The sequence below is a fragment of the Ranitomeya variabilis genome, chromosome 2 (genome assembly GCF_051348905.1).
Source record: "Ranitomeya variabilis isolate aRanVar5 chromosome 2, aRanVar5.hap1, whole genome shotgun sequence".
Lineage (NCBI taxonomy): Eukaryota > Metazoa > Chordata > Amphibia > Anura > Dendrobatidae > Ranitomeya > Ranitomeya variabilis.
The window spans coordinates 376,491,313-376,509,630 of NC_135233.1; the positions used below are offsets into that span (position 1 = coordinate 376,491,313).

An 18,318-nucleotide genomic window follows, 5' to 3' on the forward strand; every position below is an offset into this window, starting at 1 on the left:
TGAGTGGAGGAAAGCTGATGCTGCTTGTTTCCTCTGCAACTGACCCTGAGTAAAGGAAAGCTGATGTTTCTTGTGTCCTCTGCAACTGACTCTGAGTGGAGGAAAGCTGATGTTTCTTGTGCCTTCTGCGACTGACCCTGAGTGAAGGGAAGCTGATGCTGCTTGTGACCTCTGCAACTGACCCTGAGTGGAGGAAAGCTGATGTTTCTTGTGCCTTCTGTGACTGACCCTGAGTGAAGGGAAGCTGATGTTGCTTGTGACCTCTGCAACTGACCCTGAGTGGAGGAAAGCTGATGCTGCTTGTGACCTCTGCAAATGACCCATAGTGGAGGAAAGCTGATGCTGCTTGTTTCCTCTGCAACTGACCCTGAGTGAAGGGAAGCTGATGTTTCTTGTGCCCTCTGCAACTGACCCTGAGTGAAGGGAAGCTGATGTTTCTTGTGTCCTCTGCAACTGACCCTGAGTGAAGGGAAGCTGATATTTCTTGTGACCTCTGCAACTGACCCCGAATGGAGGGAAGCTGAGCCATAAATTACCTGGACGACATCTACTCACCAAGCAAACAACTTGGCCTCTATCATATCACCTCCTGGCTACTTAGCCCCATATCTATATTTTTATATTTTTGCCTACAAAACACACAACATACAGTAAAGATTAAACAACATCATGTTACCAAATAGACTCAGAGCTAACCAGTAAACCAACATTTGGCTATAATAACAAGAAAGAAAAGAAAGTGCAAATGGTAATTTATGTTGGCGGGGGCTATAAAACGTGTAAATAAACAGGACCAACACCCTTGTAAGTCGGTGACTACTAATAGTTCATTTTCAAACCTTTTACATCATCATTATCAAGATACCATGACAATCCCAAAAAAAGTCTTTCCCTCGGTATAATCTACAAGGTTGGGATGGCTGACATAGACGTACAACTTTTGCCCTTTCACAAGATTTGCCAGGCGTCCTAGGGTAAGGCTAGCGTGCCACGTTCTTTGACGTAAAGGTCGACCGGTCACACTTTCTTTGCCAAAGATGAGGATATCATTTTCATCTGATGAATTATTCCAGGTGATGACTTGGCTGAACAACGTCAAATTAGCGTCCATTCCTTCAAATCCAACTTGGCAGTAGACATAGTAGAGGCCTTTTTTGGGGGCCTCCAGGGTTGTATTCATAGGGGGCTTAATGCTTTGTATAAATGCCTCTTTCCAATTCAGGATCTTCTCTTGTGATGGACTCTGCCCTGTGAAGAGAGAACAACAATGTATGCAAATGGAAAAATGTACTGAATTCTCCTGCAGCGCCTCCGCAGGGGAGGTTAATCATTGCACAGACTTTTCTTCTTATGCCGCTCACAAAGCTGAAATTATTTATTATTTTCCAATGTATCACAGTGACAAACTTGGGCCAGATCCCACCTGACCACAGATTGATGACATATCTAATGTAAAAACCTGGAAAATCCCTTTAAGGATAATGAATGAACTCACCAATTAGATGTGCTGCCGGCTTTGTGAAAGTCTTCTTCTGGCAGTTAGTCTTCTGATTATCTGATGCAAATGAAAATAACATAGTCACTCATCTGCTTGTATGTAACTGAACAATCACGTGACTCTTGTTTCATCCACCGTGATTTACACTGTAACTCCTTTTATTCATACAGAATTAATCACAGGTCTACAAAAAAAAAATTCAATCACCGTATACCAGTATTATGAGTTACATGCTCTTCTCAAATAGAGACTTATCTACAAGCAATACTCCGGAGAGGTCAACGTTCTTCACTCTATAATACTAATGTCCTCTTCACAAAGGTGGTACACCCATTCACGGGCGTTACCATGTAGATTCTCTCTTTAACGCTAGTACAACTGGGGGGTCACCGATTTTCCCTCTAGGTCGCAAGTCTTTCTGTCAAAGTCTATTAAAGCACGTTGAGCCTCCCACTCACCAACTGGTGCCCTCCCAACCTGTTGTCCTGACCCCAAGCAGACCCGGTACTGTACGTCAAAGTGGGACGTAACTGCCCTGCTCACTTGCGCCATCCCTCTACAATCGCAGGCGTGCCTCTCTAGTCCTTGTTTCCTCATGGATCTTCACTGCTTGACCATTGGCGAATGTCTGCTGGGCCTGGAGCGGAGAGAAGTGGGGCTCAGCTCTTCACAGATGACTTCTGGTCTTTGGGTCTTTACCACCGTAGGGCGCAGGTCCTGGTCTTGACCACCACAGACGGAACTCTGGGTCTTCCTGAACGTAGTCTGAACCTTGTCAGGCGATGATCGGCATCCTGATGGCACAGACTTCCCGCTGAGGCCTGCTAAGCGTCATTTCTGGTCCACGTCTGCTCCCCTCTTTCTCTTGGCGGTAAATCTGCCTGCGGTTTGGTAAGTAGGACTGTTATATTCCAGGACTCCGGACTATGAGTCCCCTGACCAGGTCCAGCACATGAAGCTTTTCCCCCTGCAATTCTTCCTGCACAAATTGGTTCCACCTGATTGCGCCTCGCCAGTATATGGCAGTCTTTCCTCACTATGGTCACATCCCACAAGGGCCCCTCAGGGGTATCACTGCTCCCTCTTACAGGGCGACTGACACAAAGTCTGTGATATTGATGATGTTACCTTTTAGTCTCTGGCTGTGTGCTGTCTGTAACGTAAAAGAGGCAAAATTAATTTATTGAAAAACAACTTTCATGGTGAGAAGAACGGCAAACACTACAAAATATCAGATAGACGGATAGATAGATAGATAGATAGATAGATAGATAGATAGATAATAGATAGAGATAATCGATAGAGATAGATAGTAGATAGATAGATAGATAGATAGATAGATAGATAGATAGATAGATAGATAGATAGATAGATAGAAGAAAAAAACAAAGAACAGCACAGTTGAAAATAGGGTGCAGAGCCTCACAGGCACATACCAGGCTTGAGAACGGTCCACACCTAGGACCAAAACGTTGCCATATGGACCAATAGATAGATAGATAGATAGATTGTGACTGAGCCCTCGCGGGCAGGGTCCTCTCTCCTCCTGTACCAGTTGCAACTTGTATTGTTCAAGATTATTGTATCTGTTTTTATTATGTATACCCCTCCTCATATGTAAAGCGCCATGGAATAAATGGCACTATAATAATAAATAATAATAATAATAATAGATGGATAGATAGATAGATAGATAGATAGATAGATAGATAGATAGATAGATAGATAGATAGATAGATAGATAGATAATAGATACATTGGGTTCATGGACTGGAAGCCTTGATTTTGGTTTTGAAGTAAGAGATAAGTTCCAAGTCATTGGGTTTTGCACCAAATTTGCAGTGTCTCACAATGTTTCCTAAATTCTGCCCTTCGTTGCCTTCTGACCAGATCTGTGACATTTTCTCCCCTTTCTGGGTTCAGTTTGTGACTTTATAAAAACCCCAATTGATAAATCGGTGTAAACCCCCTTAGTGCTAAACCACATAACACTAAAAAAGACATAAAATGGTCAGAAAGAAGAAAATGAATGGAAATTTGGCACAACACTATAATAAGTTTGATCTACACCCAAAAAACATCACAAAACTGCATTTTCCTCCAAATAAATGGCGTAGAGGCAATAATACATAACTCCCATATTTAGAAGAGCAAGGACAGCCCCCAGGGATCGCTCAGATGGGAAATGCTGGCCGAAATGACAAATCCGGAACAATAATATTTAGAATATTTTATTTTCGCTTTATTGTATTTATTATTAATGACTGTGAAATGGACGAAGTAGACGGACGTCTGACTCCACGCAGATCGGATTATGTAATGATCCACTGCCGGTACGGCCGGGGCCTGGTGTTGTGCGGCTGGTGCCTTAATGAAGCTCCGTAACTGGATATTGCTGAGTGTAATCTGTGGTTATTACGTGACGGAGCGATATAATGCACTAGTGTCAGTAAAACATCTGAGAAAAAAGCGTTAGTCCTCTATCGCCACCTAGTGTTCATAGCGCAGCGCACTCTGTACAGCCCTATGCCAAGCCTGTCTTCTCCTCCACTCCCAGGCGGTAAATACAGAGTCAATCTAAAGGGAGTCAAAGGGGTCAGCCCCTTTAATGGTGCTATATTTTGTTTCTTTGCTGGATGCCACAATTACATAGGGCAATATGCTTCTCAAGATATTGCAAAACTACAACTCCCAGCATGTCTAGACAACCTACTGAGCCATTTGGCCTCCCAGTGAAAGTATATGAGGAGGGTCACACCTTCTTCCGTGCCACTTTTAGTTGCTCTTGGATAATACTGACTGTCATTGTAGAGACCCAAATGGTATGGAGGCTTACACATAATGCATCATGGGAAAAAAATATTTAAATTAGCTCCCCTCTAGAAGCAAGAAAATCTCTCTCTTCTGCCACTTATTGGAGGTAGCTACACTGTAGATCAACATCTGCAGAGGCTTGAAACATGACTAGGTAGTGGAGTCTTCTTAAACAGGACCTGTCACTGGCCATAAATGTTTTATCTTTTTTATCTAGTTTTAATGCCACGGTTCTCCTGAATCCGGTGATGTTTTCCTTTTCTTCCTGCGCCTCTCCATTCCAGAGATATGGTCTCCTCTTCATTGTTCGTAAATCCAGTCTTTTAAGCCAAAGGGGCGTGGTCCTCAGCTGCTCCTTGTGGGTGTTGTATTAAGGACTGCACCCGATTGGCTATAAAGACTGGATAGGGAAGACAGGGTCATATCTCAGGAACGCAGAGGAGCAGAAAAATAAGAAAAACATCGCCCAATTCAGGAGAACAGCGGCTTTTACACCAGGTAAGGATATTACATCTTTATGGCAAGTGACAGGTCGTTAAAGTAGGAAGTGAATTACACAGGGGAGTCTCTTTCTTCTGGAGAAGACGCGGGCTTGGCTGATATCTCTGGTCAGGTTTTACGGCTCTTCTATGATTTGGACTACGTCTTCCAGGGTGGCTTCCACCAAATGGCGTTGAAGCAGATTTTTGGTGCCCCATTACCTGTGAAGCGTTCTTTCACCCCAGCCGCACTCACAAGGACATTCCAGAATGACAGCTTTTCAGGAGAGTTCCGTAGCACGCGGAAGTTTTACCATCTCTTCTAGGAGAGCAGGAAGTCTCCTCTTTTTTCAAGGAACCTCATCGATATTTCGGGAGTAACCACAACTGATCCATATAAACCATCACTGGCCGGAGCTGTACGCACCGACATAATGCACGTCTTCTCTATCCGCCCCATCTTCCTCGCTCTTTCTAGGATTTCAGGCTTTGGTTTCTTCTGAATTCCCGGTTGCTTTTTTAATGACCCCTCCGCGCCCCCACCATCACCTTTTATGTTCTCTGCTCTCACCCCGCTTTTCAGTTCAATGAAAGTTTTATCAGCATGACATTTTGTAAGTGATGCCAAAGTGAGACTAATGCACACAGTAGTACCTAGAGCTATACATAATTGATACCCCGAGAGTACAATGAGGAGAGTTAACCCTCACTGCCCCAGTCTAACATATGGCCGCAGAGCATTACAGGTAGCTGAATCTATACTGAACTCATCAACATCATGGATGACGGTAACGGGAAAGCATTACCCGCAGTCCTATGTAAAAACACTTAGAAAATGTATTTCAATGTCACGATAGATGAACTGTGCCAAAGTGATCTCTGCAATGTCTGCAGGTTCTAGAAATGCTATCAGGGCGGGCAACAATGTCAAGGATGTAGATATGTAGATATTGGGCTGGTTATATATATAATAATAATAGATAGACAGATAGATAGATAGATAGATAGATAGATAGATAGATAGATAGATAGATAGATAGATAGATAGATAGATAATAGATAGATGATAGATAATAAATAGATAATAGATAGATGATAGATAATAGATAGATAGATAGATAGATAGATGATTGATAGATAGATAGATAGATAGATGATAGATAATAAATAGATAATAGATAGATGATTGATAGATAGATAGATAGATAGATAGATAGATAGATAGATAGATGATAGATAATAAATAGATAATAGATAGATGATAGATAGATAGATAGATAGATAGATAGATAGATAGATAGATAATAGCTAGATAGTAGATAGATAGATAATAGATAGACGGATAGATAGATAGATAGATAATAGATAGATAGATAGATAGATAGATAGATAGATAGATGATAGGTAGATAGATAGATAGATAGTTAGATAATAGACAGATAGATAGATATTAGATAGATAGATAGATAGATAGATAGAGATAATAGATAGATGATAGATAATAGATAGTTAGATAATAGATAGATAGATAGATAGATAGATAGATAGATAGATAGATAAATAGATAGATAATAGATAGATAGATAGATAGATAGATAGATAGATAATAGATAGATAATAGATAGATGGATAATAGATAGATAATAGATAGATAGATAATAGATAGATAATAGATAGATAGATAAATGATAGATAGATATAATTAATAGATAGATAGATAGATAGATAGATAGATAGATAATAGATAGATGATAGATAATAAATAGATAATAGATAGATGATAGATAGATAGATAGATAGATAGATAGATAATAGCTAGATAGTAGATAGATAGATAATAGATAGACGGATAGATAGATAGATAATAGATAGATAGATAGATAGATAGATAGATAGATGGATGATAGGTAGATAGATAGATAGATAGAGATAATAGATAGATGATAGATAATAGATAGATAGTTAGATAATAGATAGATAGATAATAGATAGATAAATAGATAGATAATAGATAGATAGATAGATAGATAGATAGATAATAGATAGATAATAGATAGATAATAGATAGATGGATAATAGATAGATAGATAATAGATAGATAAATAATAGATAGATATAATTAATAGATAGATAGATAAATGATAGATAGATATAATTAATAGATAGATAGATGGATAATAGATAGATAATAGATAGATAATAGATAGATAAATGATAGATATAATTAATAGATAGATAGATGATAGATAGATAGATAGATAGATAGATAGATAGATAGATAGATAGATAGATAGATAATAGATATATAATAATATGGAATTCTGTGCGCCAACTGTCAGGGAGAGACTAGGTGAGCGAGAACTAATAACCCGGGCTCCTGCAATTTCCCCCAGACTAGGGAAATCCTGACTGACCCTCTACCTGAAGTTTACACTGATGGTGTGCATGTTCAGGCCTCGAACCTCACCCTGTCTCCTGAGCTCAGCCCTAGGCTGAAACTTCCACCCACCACCCAGTGAAGAGGTAATACTTAAATACCCACAGTTAGCACAGACAAGGATAAAGGAAAATATACACCACGCCGCAGACACTCAGGAATACACTATAAGGGTATGTGCACACGTCCGGATTTCTTGCAGAAATTTCCTGAAGAAAACCGGAAATTTTCTGCAAGAAATCCGCATTTTTTTGTGTGTTTTTTTTCCGTTTTTTTCGTGTTTTTTTAGCATTCTGCAAGCGTAATTAGCTTGCAGAATGCTAAAGTTTTCCAAGCGATCTGTAGCATCGCTTGGAAAACTGACTGACAGGTTGGTCACACTTGTCAAACATAGCGTTTGACAAGTGTGACCATCTTTTTACTATAGATGCAGCTTATGCAGCATCTATAGTAAAAGATAGAATGTTTAAAAATAATAATAAAAAAAAAAAAAATGGTTATACTCACCTGCAGGCGTCCGTTCCTATAGATGCCGGTGTGGTTCAGGACCTTCAATGACGTTGCGGTCACGTGAGCGGTCACATGACCGGTCTCGACCAATCACAAGACTGTGACGTCATCGCAGGTCCTTCACCGCACACCAGCTTTAGAAACCGAAGCGACAGCATGCAGCGGAGAGGCGGGAAGACATCGAAGGTGAGTATAGGACTATTTTTTATTTTAATTCTTTTTTTTGACCACTTATATGGTGCCCAGTCCGTGGAGGAGAGTCTCCTCTCCTCCACCCTGGGTACCAACCGCATATAATCTGCTTACTTCCCGCATGGTGTGCACAGCCCCGTGTGGGAAGTAAGCAGATCAATGCACTCCTAGGTGTGCGGAATCCCCGCAATTCCGCATTTTAATGAACATGTTGCTTTTTTTTCCGCGATGCGATTTTTTCGCGGAAAAAAAGGCTACATTTGCACAAAAAATGCGGAATACACTGAAAATAATGGGAGGCATATGTTGGCGTTTTTTTTCACGTTTTTATCACGTTTTTATAGCGAAAAAACGCGAAAAATACTGAACGTGTGCACATGGCCTAAATGTGCAGGGCAAAATAAACACAAATATAGGAAGGAGTAAATAAGACGAAGGAAAATACACCACCAGCAACGAATCTCCAACCATCAGCTCTCCACTCCAGACCAAGATAACAACGCAAGACAGAAGCTATAATCGGCGACGCCCAATGATCAGGAGAACTATTTAAGGGCCATGGAAATGGTCCAGCTTCCAATCCGAGGATCAGGTAAATTAACCCCGGAAAAGCTAGACAAAATCTAGCAGACGCCAATGAGTAAATAGTGGTCAAAAGCGGAATTACCGCTGTCTGTCGGATGACCTGGTCTGAACAGCGTCCGACATGACACCAACACATCCGGTTATCCACCACATTTGGATCCTTCAAAATAAACCTGAAAACCCATCTCTACAAAGAAGCTTACAACCTGTAATGACCACACGGCCACCTCAACACCATCGGAGCTACTGCAACCCTCGACCTACTATCTCCTTCCCCACCATCCTGTAGAATGTAAGCCCGCAAGGGCAGCATCCTCTTCCCTCAGTATCAGTCTGTCATTGTCAGTTTGTTTACTGTAAGTGATATCTGTATTTGTATGTAACCCCTTCTCATGTACAGCACCATGGAATTAATGGTGCTATATAAATAAATAATAATAGATAGATAATAGATAGATGATTGATAGACAGATAGATAATAGATAGATAATAAATAGATTGATCATAGATAGATAGATTGAAAAAGGTTCACATCTACCAGAACCAAAACGTTGCTGAGATGGGCTAATAAAAGAAGCTCCTGCTTTTTCCACTACTAATGGTGTGCTGCCTCGGTTTTTCAGATTCTTACATTTGAGGTTTGGTCTATGCCTGGGGGGCTCTGTACCAGGCTCAATTTTTCTATTTTCACTTTTGTGTTTTTTGTGGTGCTCTAATACTTTTTCTAGATAGATAGATAGATAGATAGATAGATAGATAGATAGATAGATAGATAGATAGATAGATAGATAGATAGATAGAAAAAGAGGAACAGCACCAGAAAAAATACCTTAAAGCGTGCACACTTCCCTGACCAGCATTCCAATGACCTTCCAGACAGTAAACAAAAAGGGAAACAGCACAAAAAGATGTAAAAAATAGATACTAGATAGATAGATAATAGATAGATAGATAGATAATAGATAGATAGATTGATAGATAATAGATAGATAGATAGATAGATAGATAGATTGATAATAGATAGATATATAATAGATAATAGATAGATTATAGATAATAGACAGATAGATAATAGATAATAGATAGATAGATAATAGATAGATGATAGATAGATAGATAGATAGATAGATAGATAGATAGATAGATGATAGATACATAATAGATAGATAGATAGATAGATAGATAGATAGATAGATAGATAGATAGATAATAGATACATAATAGATAGATAGATAGATAGATAGATAGATAGATAGATAGATAGATAGATAATAGATAGATAATAAATAGATAGATAATAGATAGATATATAATAGATAATAGATAGATAATAGATAGATATATAATAGATAATAGATAGATAATAGATTATAGATAATAGATAGATAATAGACAGATAGATGATAGATAGATAGATAGATAGATAGATAGATAGATAGATAGATAGATAATGAATAGATGATAGATAATAGATAGATAATAGATAGATAGATAGATAGATAGATTTTTTTTTTGTTTAGATTGATAATAGATAAATATGACATTGATAGATACATGGTTAAAAAATGTAAAACATACAAGTTGACAAGACAGATTTTTCTTACATTCTACGTTGTAATAAGTTATATATTATCCAAGTGGAATTATTACTAATATTATTACTATTATTATTGTTATAATTATTATTTTTATTATTATCATCATGATTATTAGTAGTATTATCATTATTATTGCTATTATTATTATCATGATTATTATTATTGCATTATTATCATTATTATTACTATTATTACATTATTATCATTATTATTATTATTACTATTATTACATTATTATTACTATTATCATGATTAATATTATTATTACTAATAGTTTTCTGTCCTTTCTATAAAGTTGACCTCTTTCCGTCCCCCGGTGTATGGCGCGCACATTGCTGTATCAGGGGCTTCGCCAGCTGTGGTCTCTTACCTTCCGCTTGGCCTCCACACTGGGCACCATGGATGGCACCATGGCCATGAGAAGTGCCAGCAGCCGGAGCCAGCTCGCTGCCATCATTGTGCTCCTGAGCATCTGCCGCCAGCTGCCGTCTGAGCGCCTTATACAGGGAGGACGGGGCTGCCCCAACCACAGCTTCCTGTCATCTACCAGACGCAGCGAGGGGGGATGTCACATCCCATAATAGGGACTCCCCGAATAGGGAAATCACCCCAAAACTGATTTTAGGAGAAAATATGTAAAAAAAAAAGTTTAAAAAGATTATTGTAAAGTTTCCGCTCCACGACAATGATGTTTCTATAAGGCTCAGACATGAGCCTCTGGATCACCCTTGTCTATACGCCCCTTCAGGGTGGTCTGGGGAGACCCCTATACATTTATATGTGGGTCTCAGTGGGTTCCACCAATAACTACATCCCATGATAGAGATATAGAACACGTGTGGGTTGTGGATTTTCTTCCTTTTCATCCCATTCTTATACCCGTGGCGCCTCCTTACATTTCCTCCTACCGTGTAATATCCTGACATAAGTGACCATAGATGTGATGTAAACCATCATCTTGTGATACTCTGTCAGGAGGTGATTATGCCATGAGTGACTATATGCTGCCACCCAGTGCCTGTGATGTGCACTACACTCAGGGTTTTCTCTGAGTCATAAAGGCCATTATGGTCACACACCCCTAAGGTCGATTTCTTAAGGGATGGTTCACCAATAATCATCTAGATCTTACACATGGATAATCCTCCTTATATAAGATGGACATATCTTACAGGTCTGTTCGCTGAGCGGTTGTACAAACCCTCTAACTCCAGGCCTCCTGGGAAGTGACGCCGTCTTTAGATGCTGTGTTATGTACCAGTGTTTGTGTGGGCGATTTCCTTCATTTCACACGTTGTGTTTGCCCCCGGTTTACTTGGTTGTTTTGACATCGCCATGGCGTGTGACGGTGCTCCCTGTTTACTACCTGATGATGCGTTATCGTCGCCTGTCACAATATTAATAAGAGAGTGTTGACTTACAGGATCCTCCTGCTACGCCGTACCATTGTCTGTACTATACTGAGTAACCAGCAACACGCAGAGGAACAAGGCCAAAACCAAAGAGGATCAGTGAGGATCATAGTCACTGACAAGTCGGAATAGATATGTCTGCACACATATGTGTACATGTGGTAATATCCACAGAGTATCACTGTGTCATTGTTCTAGGTCACCAAGTGTTCGTGTGTCATTGTTCTAAGTCACCAAGTGTCCGTGTGTCATTGTTCTAGGTCACCACGTGTCCATGTGTCATTGTTCTAGGTCACCAAGTGCCCATGTGTCATTGTTCTAGGTTACCAAGTGTCCGTGTGTCATTGTTCTAGGTCACCAAATGTCTGTGTGTCATTGCTCTAGGTCACCAAGTGTCCGTGTGTCATTGTTCTAGGTCACCAAGTTTCCGTGTGTCATTGTTCTAGGTCACCAAATGTCTGTGTGTCATTGTTCTAGGTAACCAAGTGTCCGTGTGTCATTGTTCTTGGTAACCAAGTGTCCGTGTGTCATTGCTCTAGGTCACCAAGTGTCCATGTGTCATTGTTCTAGGCCACCAAGTGTCCGTGTGTCATTGTTCTAGGTAACCAAGTGTCTGTGTGTCATTGTTCTAGGTAACCAAGTGTCCATGTGTCATTGTTCTTGGTAACCAAGTGTCCGTGTGTCATTGCTCTAGGTCACCAAGTGTCCATGTGTCATTGTTCTAGGTCACCAAGTGTCCGTGTGTCATTGTTCTAGGTCACCAAGTGTCCGTGTGTCATTGTTCTAGGTAACCAAGTGTCCGTGTGTCATTGTTCTTGGTAACCAAGTGTCCGTGTGTCATTGCTCTAGGTCACCAAGTGTCCATGTGTCATTGTTCTAGGCCACCAAGTGTCCGTGTGTCATTGTTCTAGGTAACCAAGTGTCTGTGTGTCATTGTTCTAGGTAACCAAGTGTCCATGTGTCATTGTTCTTGGTAACCAAGTGTCCGTGTGTCATTGCTCTAGGTCACCAAGTGTCCGTGTGTCATTGTTCTAGGTCACCAAGTGTCCGTGTGTCATTGCTCTAGGTCACCAAGTGTCTATGTGTCATTGTTCTAGATAACCAAGTGTCCGTGTGTCATTGTTCTAGGTAACCAAGTGTCTGTGTGTCCATGTGTCATTGCTCTATATCACCAAGTGTCCGTGTGTCATTGTTCTAGGTAACCAAGTGTCTTTGTGTCATTGTTCTAGGTAACCAAGTGTCCGTGTGTCATTGTTCTTGGTAACCAAGTGTCCATGTGTCATTGCTCTAGGTCTCCAAGTGTCCATGTGTCATTGTTCTAGGTCACCACGTGTCCGTGTGTCATTGTTCTAGGTAACCAAGTGTCCTTGTGTCATTGTTCTAGGTAACCAAGTGTCCATGTGTCATTGTTCTAGGTCACCAAGTGTCCGTGTGCCATTGCTCTAGGTCACCAAGTGTCTATGTGTCATTGTTCTAGATAACCAAGTGTCCGTGTGTCATTGTTCTAGGTAACCAAGTGTCTGTGTGTCCATGTGTCATTGTTCTATATCACAAAGTGTCCATGCATCATTGCTCTAGGTCACCAAGTGTCCATGTGTCATTGTTCTATATCACCAAGTGTCCGTGTGTCATTGTTCTTGGTAACCAAGTGTCTGTGTGTCATTGCTCTAGGTCACCAAGTGTCCATGTGTCATTGTTCTAGGTCACCACGTGTCCGTGTGTCATTGTTCTAGGTAACCAAGTGTCTGTGTGTCATTGCTCTAGGTCACCAAGTGTCCATGTGTCATTGTTCTAGGTAACCAAGTGTCTGTGTGTTATTGTTCTAGGTCTTCAAGGGTCGGTGTGCCATTTGTTCTAGGTCACCAATTATCCATGTGTCATTGTTCTAGGTCATCCAACCATTGTGTTTCACCATGAATTAGAGTATCATTGTTCTGGCTCACTAATTATTAGTGTGTAATTTCTTTCGTCCATCAAGTGTCAGTGTGCAATTGTTCTAGGTGTATCATTTTTCTAGTTTCTCAAGTATTAAAGTCTCTTTGCTTTGGGTCACCAAGAATCTATGTTTTTATATATTCAAATAAGTGTAAGTCAGTGTTCTAGATGCCAAAGTGTTTGTTTACTACTGCTCTGGTCCCTCAAGAATTAGATCATCATTGCTCTGGATTAATAAGCGATAGTTTGTCATTTCTCTGGTCACTCAAGTGACAATGTGCCATAGTTCTGGACACCAAATCTTAACAAAATCTTAACCAACTCTTAGCCATCTTGGCAATCTCTCTCATAACAGGAGAATTCACTCAGCCAAGTGTTCCTGTGTGCTCTATGAAAAAGCCACCAAGGACATCTCTGCTGGTGGATTAACTCCAGAAGAACAATGCGATTGGCCGTCCAATTGACATCTCCCCCTACGATTAGATGGTCGGAGTCTCCACACACATTACAGTGTCGGTTGAACCCGTCGATATCAGTCAGTTTGAGAAACATTAGTCTAATGTGTATGGGCACCATAACTCCTGGTCTGTATACCCTCATTTTCTTCTTTTGCCGCTGATGAGAGTCCCCGCCTTGTTTGTGCCTTCATTAATTGTGCAGTTAGAGGCCCGTTCTTTTGCCGATTCGGATCTCTTTGATATTAGTCTTAACCCCTTGTTCTGGCATTAATGACAGTTTCATTCACTGTTGTGGCGCTGATGAGAGCGCCTAAGCTTTGTTTTCTGGTTACAGTGAGAGTATAGGGTTCCCAATCATACTTCTGGATCTGATGAGAGTCTCCACCAGCTGCTTTTTGTCTCTGCTGAAATCCCTGATGAAGTTTCCATTCCTTGTTTTACGTCACTTATCTGTCCCTCATGAGTCCCTATTCCCTGTCCTGGCATTGATGAGTCCCTATGCCCGGCGTTGGCAATTGTGAGAGTCCCTGATTTCATCTCTCACTCCTCGCTCTGATTAGTTTCTCTTTTGGTTCCGATGTGAGCCCGAATCTAATACTGTGCCTCTGATGAGAATTCCCACGGCTTCTTCAGCATCTGATAAGTCTGTGTTCCTAGTTCTGGTGCTGATGAGAGTACTCACCCATGCCTTGCTCTGATGAGAGTCCCCACTTCTATCCCTACCATCTGCGTTACCTCTGAAAAAGTCCCAGATTAAAGTTCCCATTTCTTGCTCTGATGAGAGTGTCCTCTACTGTTCTGTTTCTGATAAGTGTTACTATTCACTGTCCTAGCCCTTACGAGACTCTCTACTTCTTCTCCCCGGACTGAGGACAGTCTCTCCTCCCTCTATTAGCTCTGATAAGAGTTCTCATCCTTTTTTTTGCTCTGGTTCTGGTCACTGTCGGTTCTGTCTCTGATCTGAGTCCCTGATTAGTTTCCATTCCCTTGTTCTGATAACATTCTCCTCTTCTTCTCCATCTTATAAGCATCTCTACTCCTTCCTCTGGGTTTGATCTTCAGTCTTATTTTCTGGTTCTGATCGATCGCTAATTGTTCTTCCTGCACTGAGAGTCCCTGAATAAAATTCAATTCCCTTGGTCTGATGAGAGTGCACTCCATCTGCTCTGTTTCTGGTAAGAGTACCATTCACTGTTCTCTGATCAGAGTCTCTGCTCCTACTGAGACTAAGGAGAAACTGTTCTCCTTCCTGTGGATTTGATAAGAGTCTCCGTTCCTTTTCTGGCCTTGTTCTCTTGTTTTTCTGGCCTGTGATATGAGTCCCTTATTACAGATGCCATTCCTTGTCCTGATGAGAGTGGATTCTACTTCTGTACCATGTTCTGCCTCATATAAGTGTAACGTGGGGCGAGGCGGCAGCTGTGGGCGAGGTAATCGTCTTTCACGCCCAGATGGGGGTTCTACCTGGATGTGTGGACTTCATCTATGGGGGCGTTACGCCCTTGCAGGCTACATGATGCCGGTGACTTTGGCTGGCCAGGACCAGTTGTGGAAAAGTTCAGTGAGGTAGACCACCACTCAAAAATAAAGTCTTAGTGGGAACTGTGACCAACAGATAGCGGGTGCACAACAACTTCATGAACGTTTCCTTTACACCATGGAGCGTCTTCCCACTCGGTCTCTCTACCTCTTCCAGGCTTACTTGCTTCTGTCCCTAAGTCCCTTTGCCTTCTCCACCACCCAGCACAGTACTACAGTCCGGTAAGTGAGGGTCCTGTCCTCTGTGTCCCTTTTCCCCCTCGAGGAGACAGTTTGCCAGAATGGTCGATACTTAGCTACTCTGCTTCTGATGCCTTGGACTTCCCGCCCGGGATACTCTCTTCTTCTCATGTTCCCTGTTCTTTCCTGGCCTGTCACCTCTCAGGGACCGTCTCAGGGACCGTACTGCTAGACGTTGTGTACCAGGACCTGTCTCCAGTGTATCACTCCATCCTCTGTCACTTTTCCTTGTGTCGCTATCCACTGCCTCGGTCTCCACTCACGTCAGGGACACCTGGTCAGACCATAGGTCTTCTTCTACAGAAGGCTGAGCCCTATCTGACCTCCTGACAGGAACCTGTCTCTGTCCCTTCACTTCATCCCCTCCCACTCTGGGCTAGCCCCAACTCCAACTGTTAGGCAAACAACAACATTGTCAGTCACAGTTCACATTACATCAAAACGTTTATCTTCAAGAGGGAATGTGGGCGGTAGGTCCATCTCCTTACATTAGCGCATAGCTATGCCTTTTTTTCTGCATCTCTTTATTCTGGATGTTACCTCGTTTCATAGCGATGATGAAGGTGAAACAGAGAAAACAATGTCAGGTCTCTGGTGTCCTTGCCTTCATCTGCTCCTGATGTTACATCATGAGCCGCTTGCGTCTAGGATGCCTCTAAAATCATTGGACCTATTTGTGTCTGGGGTTGTCGCTGTGTGACAATGTGGGCGGCGGGGGCGCGCTCACGGGGGACATTATGGCTAATGACGTGCGGTTCTATGTCCCTAGAGACGCAGCAGAGAGCCATCTGTCTGCAGCACCCATACACCTCGCTGCACGCACGCTCTGCAGGCTCCGGCACCCTCCCTGACAGCCGCTAATTGGCACTTCCAGGACTCAGGTTCACAGCGCGCCCTGGCTCCTGTGTAATCCCATTATCGGCCTCCATACATACTGACAGATGTTTCCATGTCTCCGCTCAATGGACTGATGTGCAGAGAAATGCTCTCATCCCCATTAATGATCATTACTTTACCTCATATACATTATATGGAAAAAAAACTATGTGCCCCCCACATTCCCCCTGCAGGAGCTTCTCTCGCCTCCCATCCTACATCCATAGCCATTAATATGGAGTCGCCCCACTGCAGATATATCGGCTCCAGCTCTTCTGAGGATTTATACAAGATTTTGAAGGCGTCTGTGGGAATTTTTGTCCCTTCATCCAGAAAAGCAGTTGTGGGGTCAGACCCTGATGTTGGGGAGGCCGAGCTCTTAATCCCCATTATAGGATGGGGCTGAGGTCTGTGCGGCCGCTCATGTCCCCCTCATGTCTGTATGGAGCTTGTGCACTGGGCACAGTCATGGGGGACAGATCAGGGTCTTCCCCAAACTGTTCCCACAAAGCTGAAGCTACAATTGTCCACAATGTCTTGTGCTTAATATGATAACAGCCCATAGCATTATCCTCCTCCACCATCTGTACAGGGGGCACCATGCAGTCAGGGGGTAACGTCCTCCTGAAATCACCAAACCCAGACTCCTATATCAGATGCAGATAGAGAAGTGTGATCCGTCACTGCACAGAACACGTCTCCTCCAGAGTCCGGAGGTGGCGGCTTTACACCACTCCATCCGCTGCTCAGCATTGTGCTTGGTGATGTACGGCTGTATGCAGCTGCTTGGTGATGAAGCTCCTGGCGGGGGCGCAGTGTTTGTGCTGATGTTATACCAGAGGAGGTCTCCACTCTAAAATGATGGGGTCAGCAGAGCGGTGGTGACTTTTCTGCCCTTTGCTCCTCGGCACTCGGCCCCCCGTTCTGTAAAGTTAAGGGGTCTCCACTTCATGACTGAGTTGCTGTGGTTCCTTCCACTTCTCAATAATATCACTCACGGTTGATGGAGGAAGACTCAGGAGGAAGAAATGTCATGGACAGACTTGTTTCCCTGGTGGCTCATTGAGGGGTCGAATGTTATACACCAGGGGTGAGGAGGTGGATGTTATACACCAGGGAAGAGGGGTCGGATGTTATACACCAGGGGGGAGGAGTCGGATGTTATACACTGGGGGTGAGGGGTCGGATGTTATACACCACGGGTGAGGGGTTGGATGTTATACACCAGGGGTGAGGGGTCGGATGTTATACACCAGGGGTGAGGGGTCGGATGTTATACACCAGGGGTGAGGGGTCGGATGTTATACACCAGGGGTGAGGGTTTGGATGTTATACACTAGGGGTGAGGGGTTAGATGTTATGTACTAGGGTGAGAGTCCGGATGTTGTACACTGGGGATAATGGGGTTGGCTGTCTTACACTAGGGGACTATGGGGTCAGATGACAAACCTAAATACAATGACTAGGACACTTGTCCCAATACTTTTTTCCATATAGTGCATGTCCAATATAGAAGCCTTTAGATATTATTATTTATTATTATAGCGCCATTTATTTCATGGTGCTTTACATGTGAGGAGGGGTATACATAATAAAAACAAGTACAATAATCTTGAACAATACAAGTCACAGCTGGTATAGGAGGAGAGACCCTGCCCGTGAGGGTTCACAGTCTACAAGGGATGGGTGAGGATACAGTAGGTGAGGATAGAGCTGGTCGTGCAGCGGTTTTGTCGATCGGTGGT

General features: G+C 42.2%; 1 protein-coding gene across 4 annotated transcripts in view; it reads right to left on the minus strand.

The window, feature by feature from the left end:
- Window positions 1-546: 546 nt before the first annotated feature.
- Window positions 547-18,318, minus strand: part of LTB (lymphotoxin beta) — a 38,233-nt gene continuing 20,461 nt past the window's right edge. For 2 of the 4 annotated variants that reach the window (XM_077286040.1, XM_077286038.1), the window contains exons 2-5: window positions 9,345-9,384; window positions 2,627-2,651; window positions 1,496-1,555; window positions 547-1,248 (exon numbers count right to left, since the gene is read on the minus strand). In XM_077286040.1, coding sequence (XP_077142155.1) covers window positions 857-1,248; window positions 1,496-1,555; window positions 2,627-2,651; window positions 9,345-9,384 — 517 coding nt within the window. In that variant the 3' untranslated portion in view covers window positions 547-856. Of the gene's footprint in view, window positions 1,249-1,495; window positions 1,556-2,626; window positions 2,652-9,344; window positions 9,385-10,483; window positions 10,582-18,318 lie in introns of those variants that run through there. The other 2 variants (XM_077286041.1, XM_077286039.1) reach the window with 2 other exon arrangements.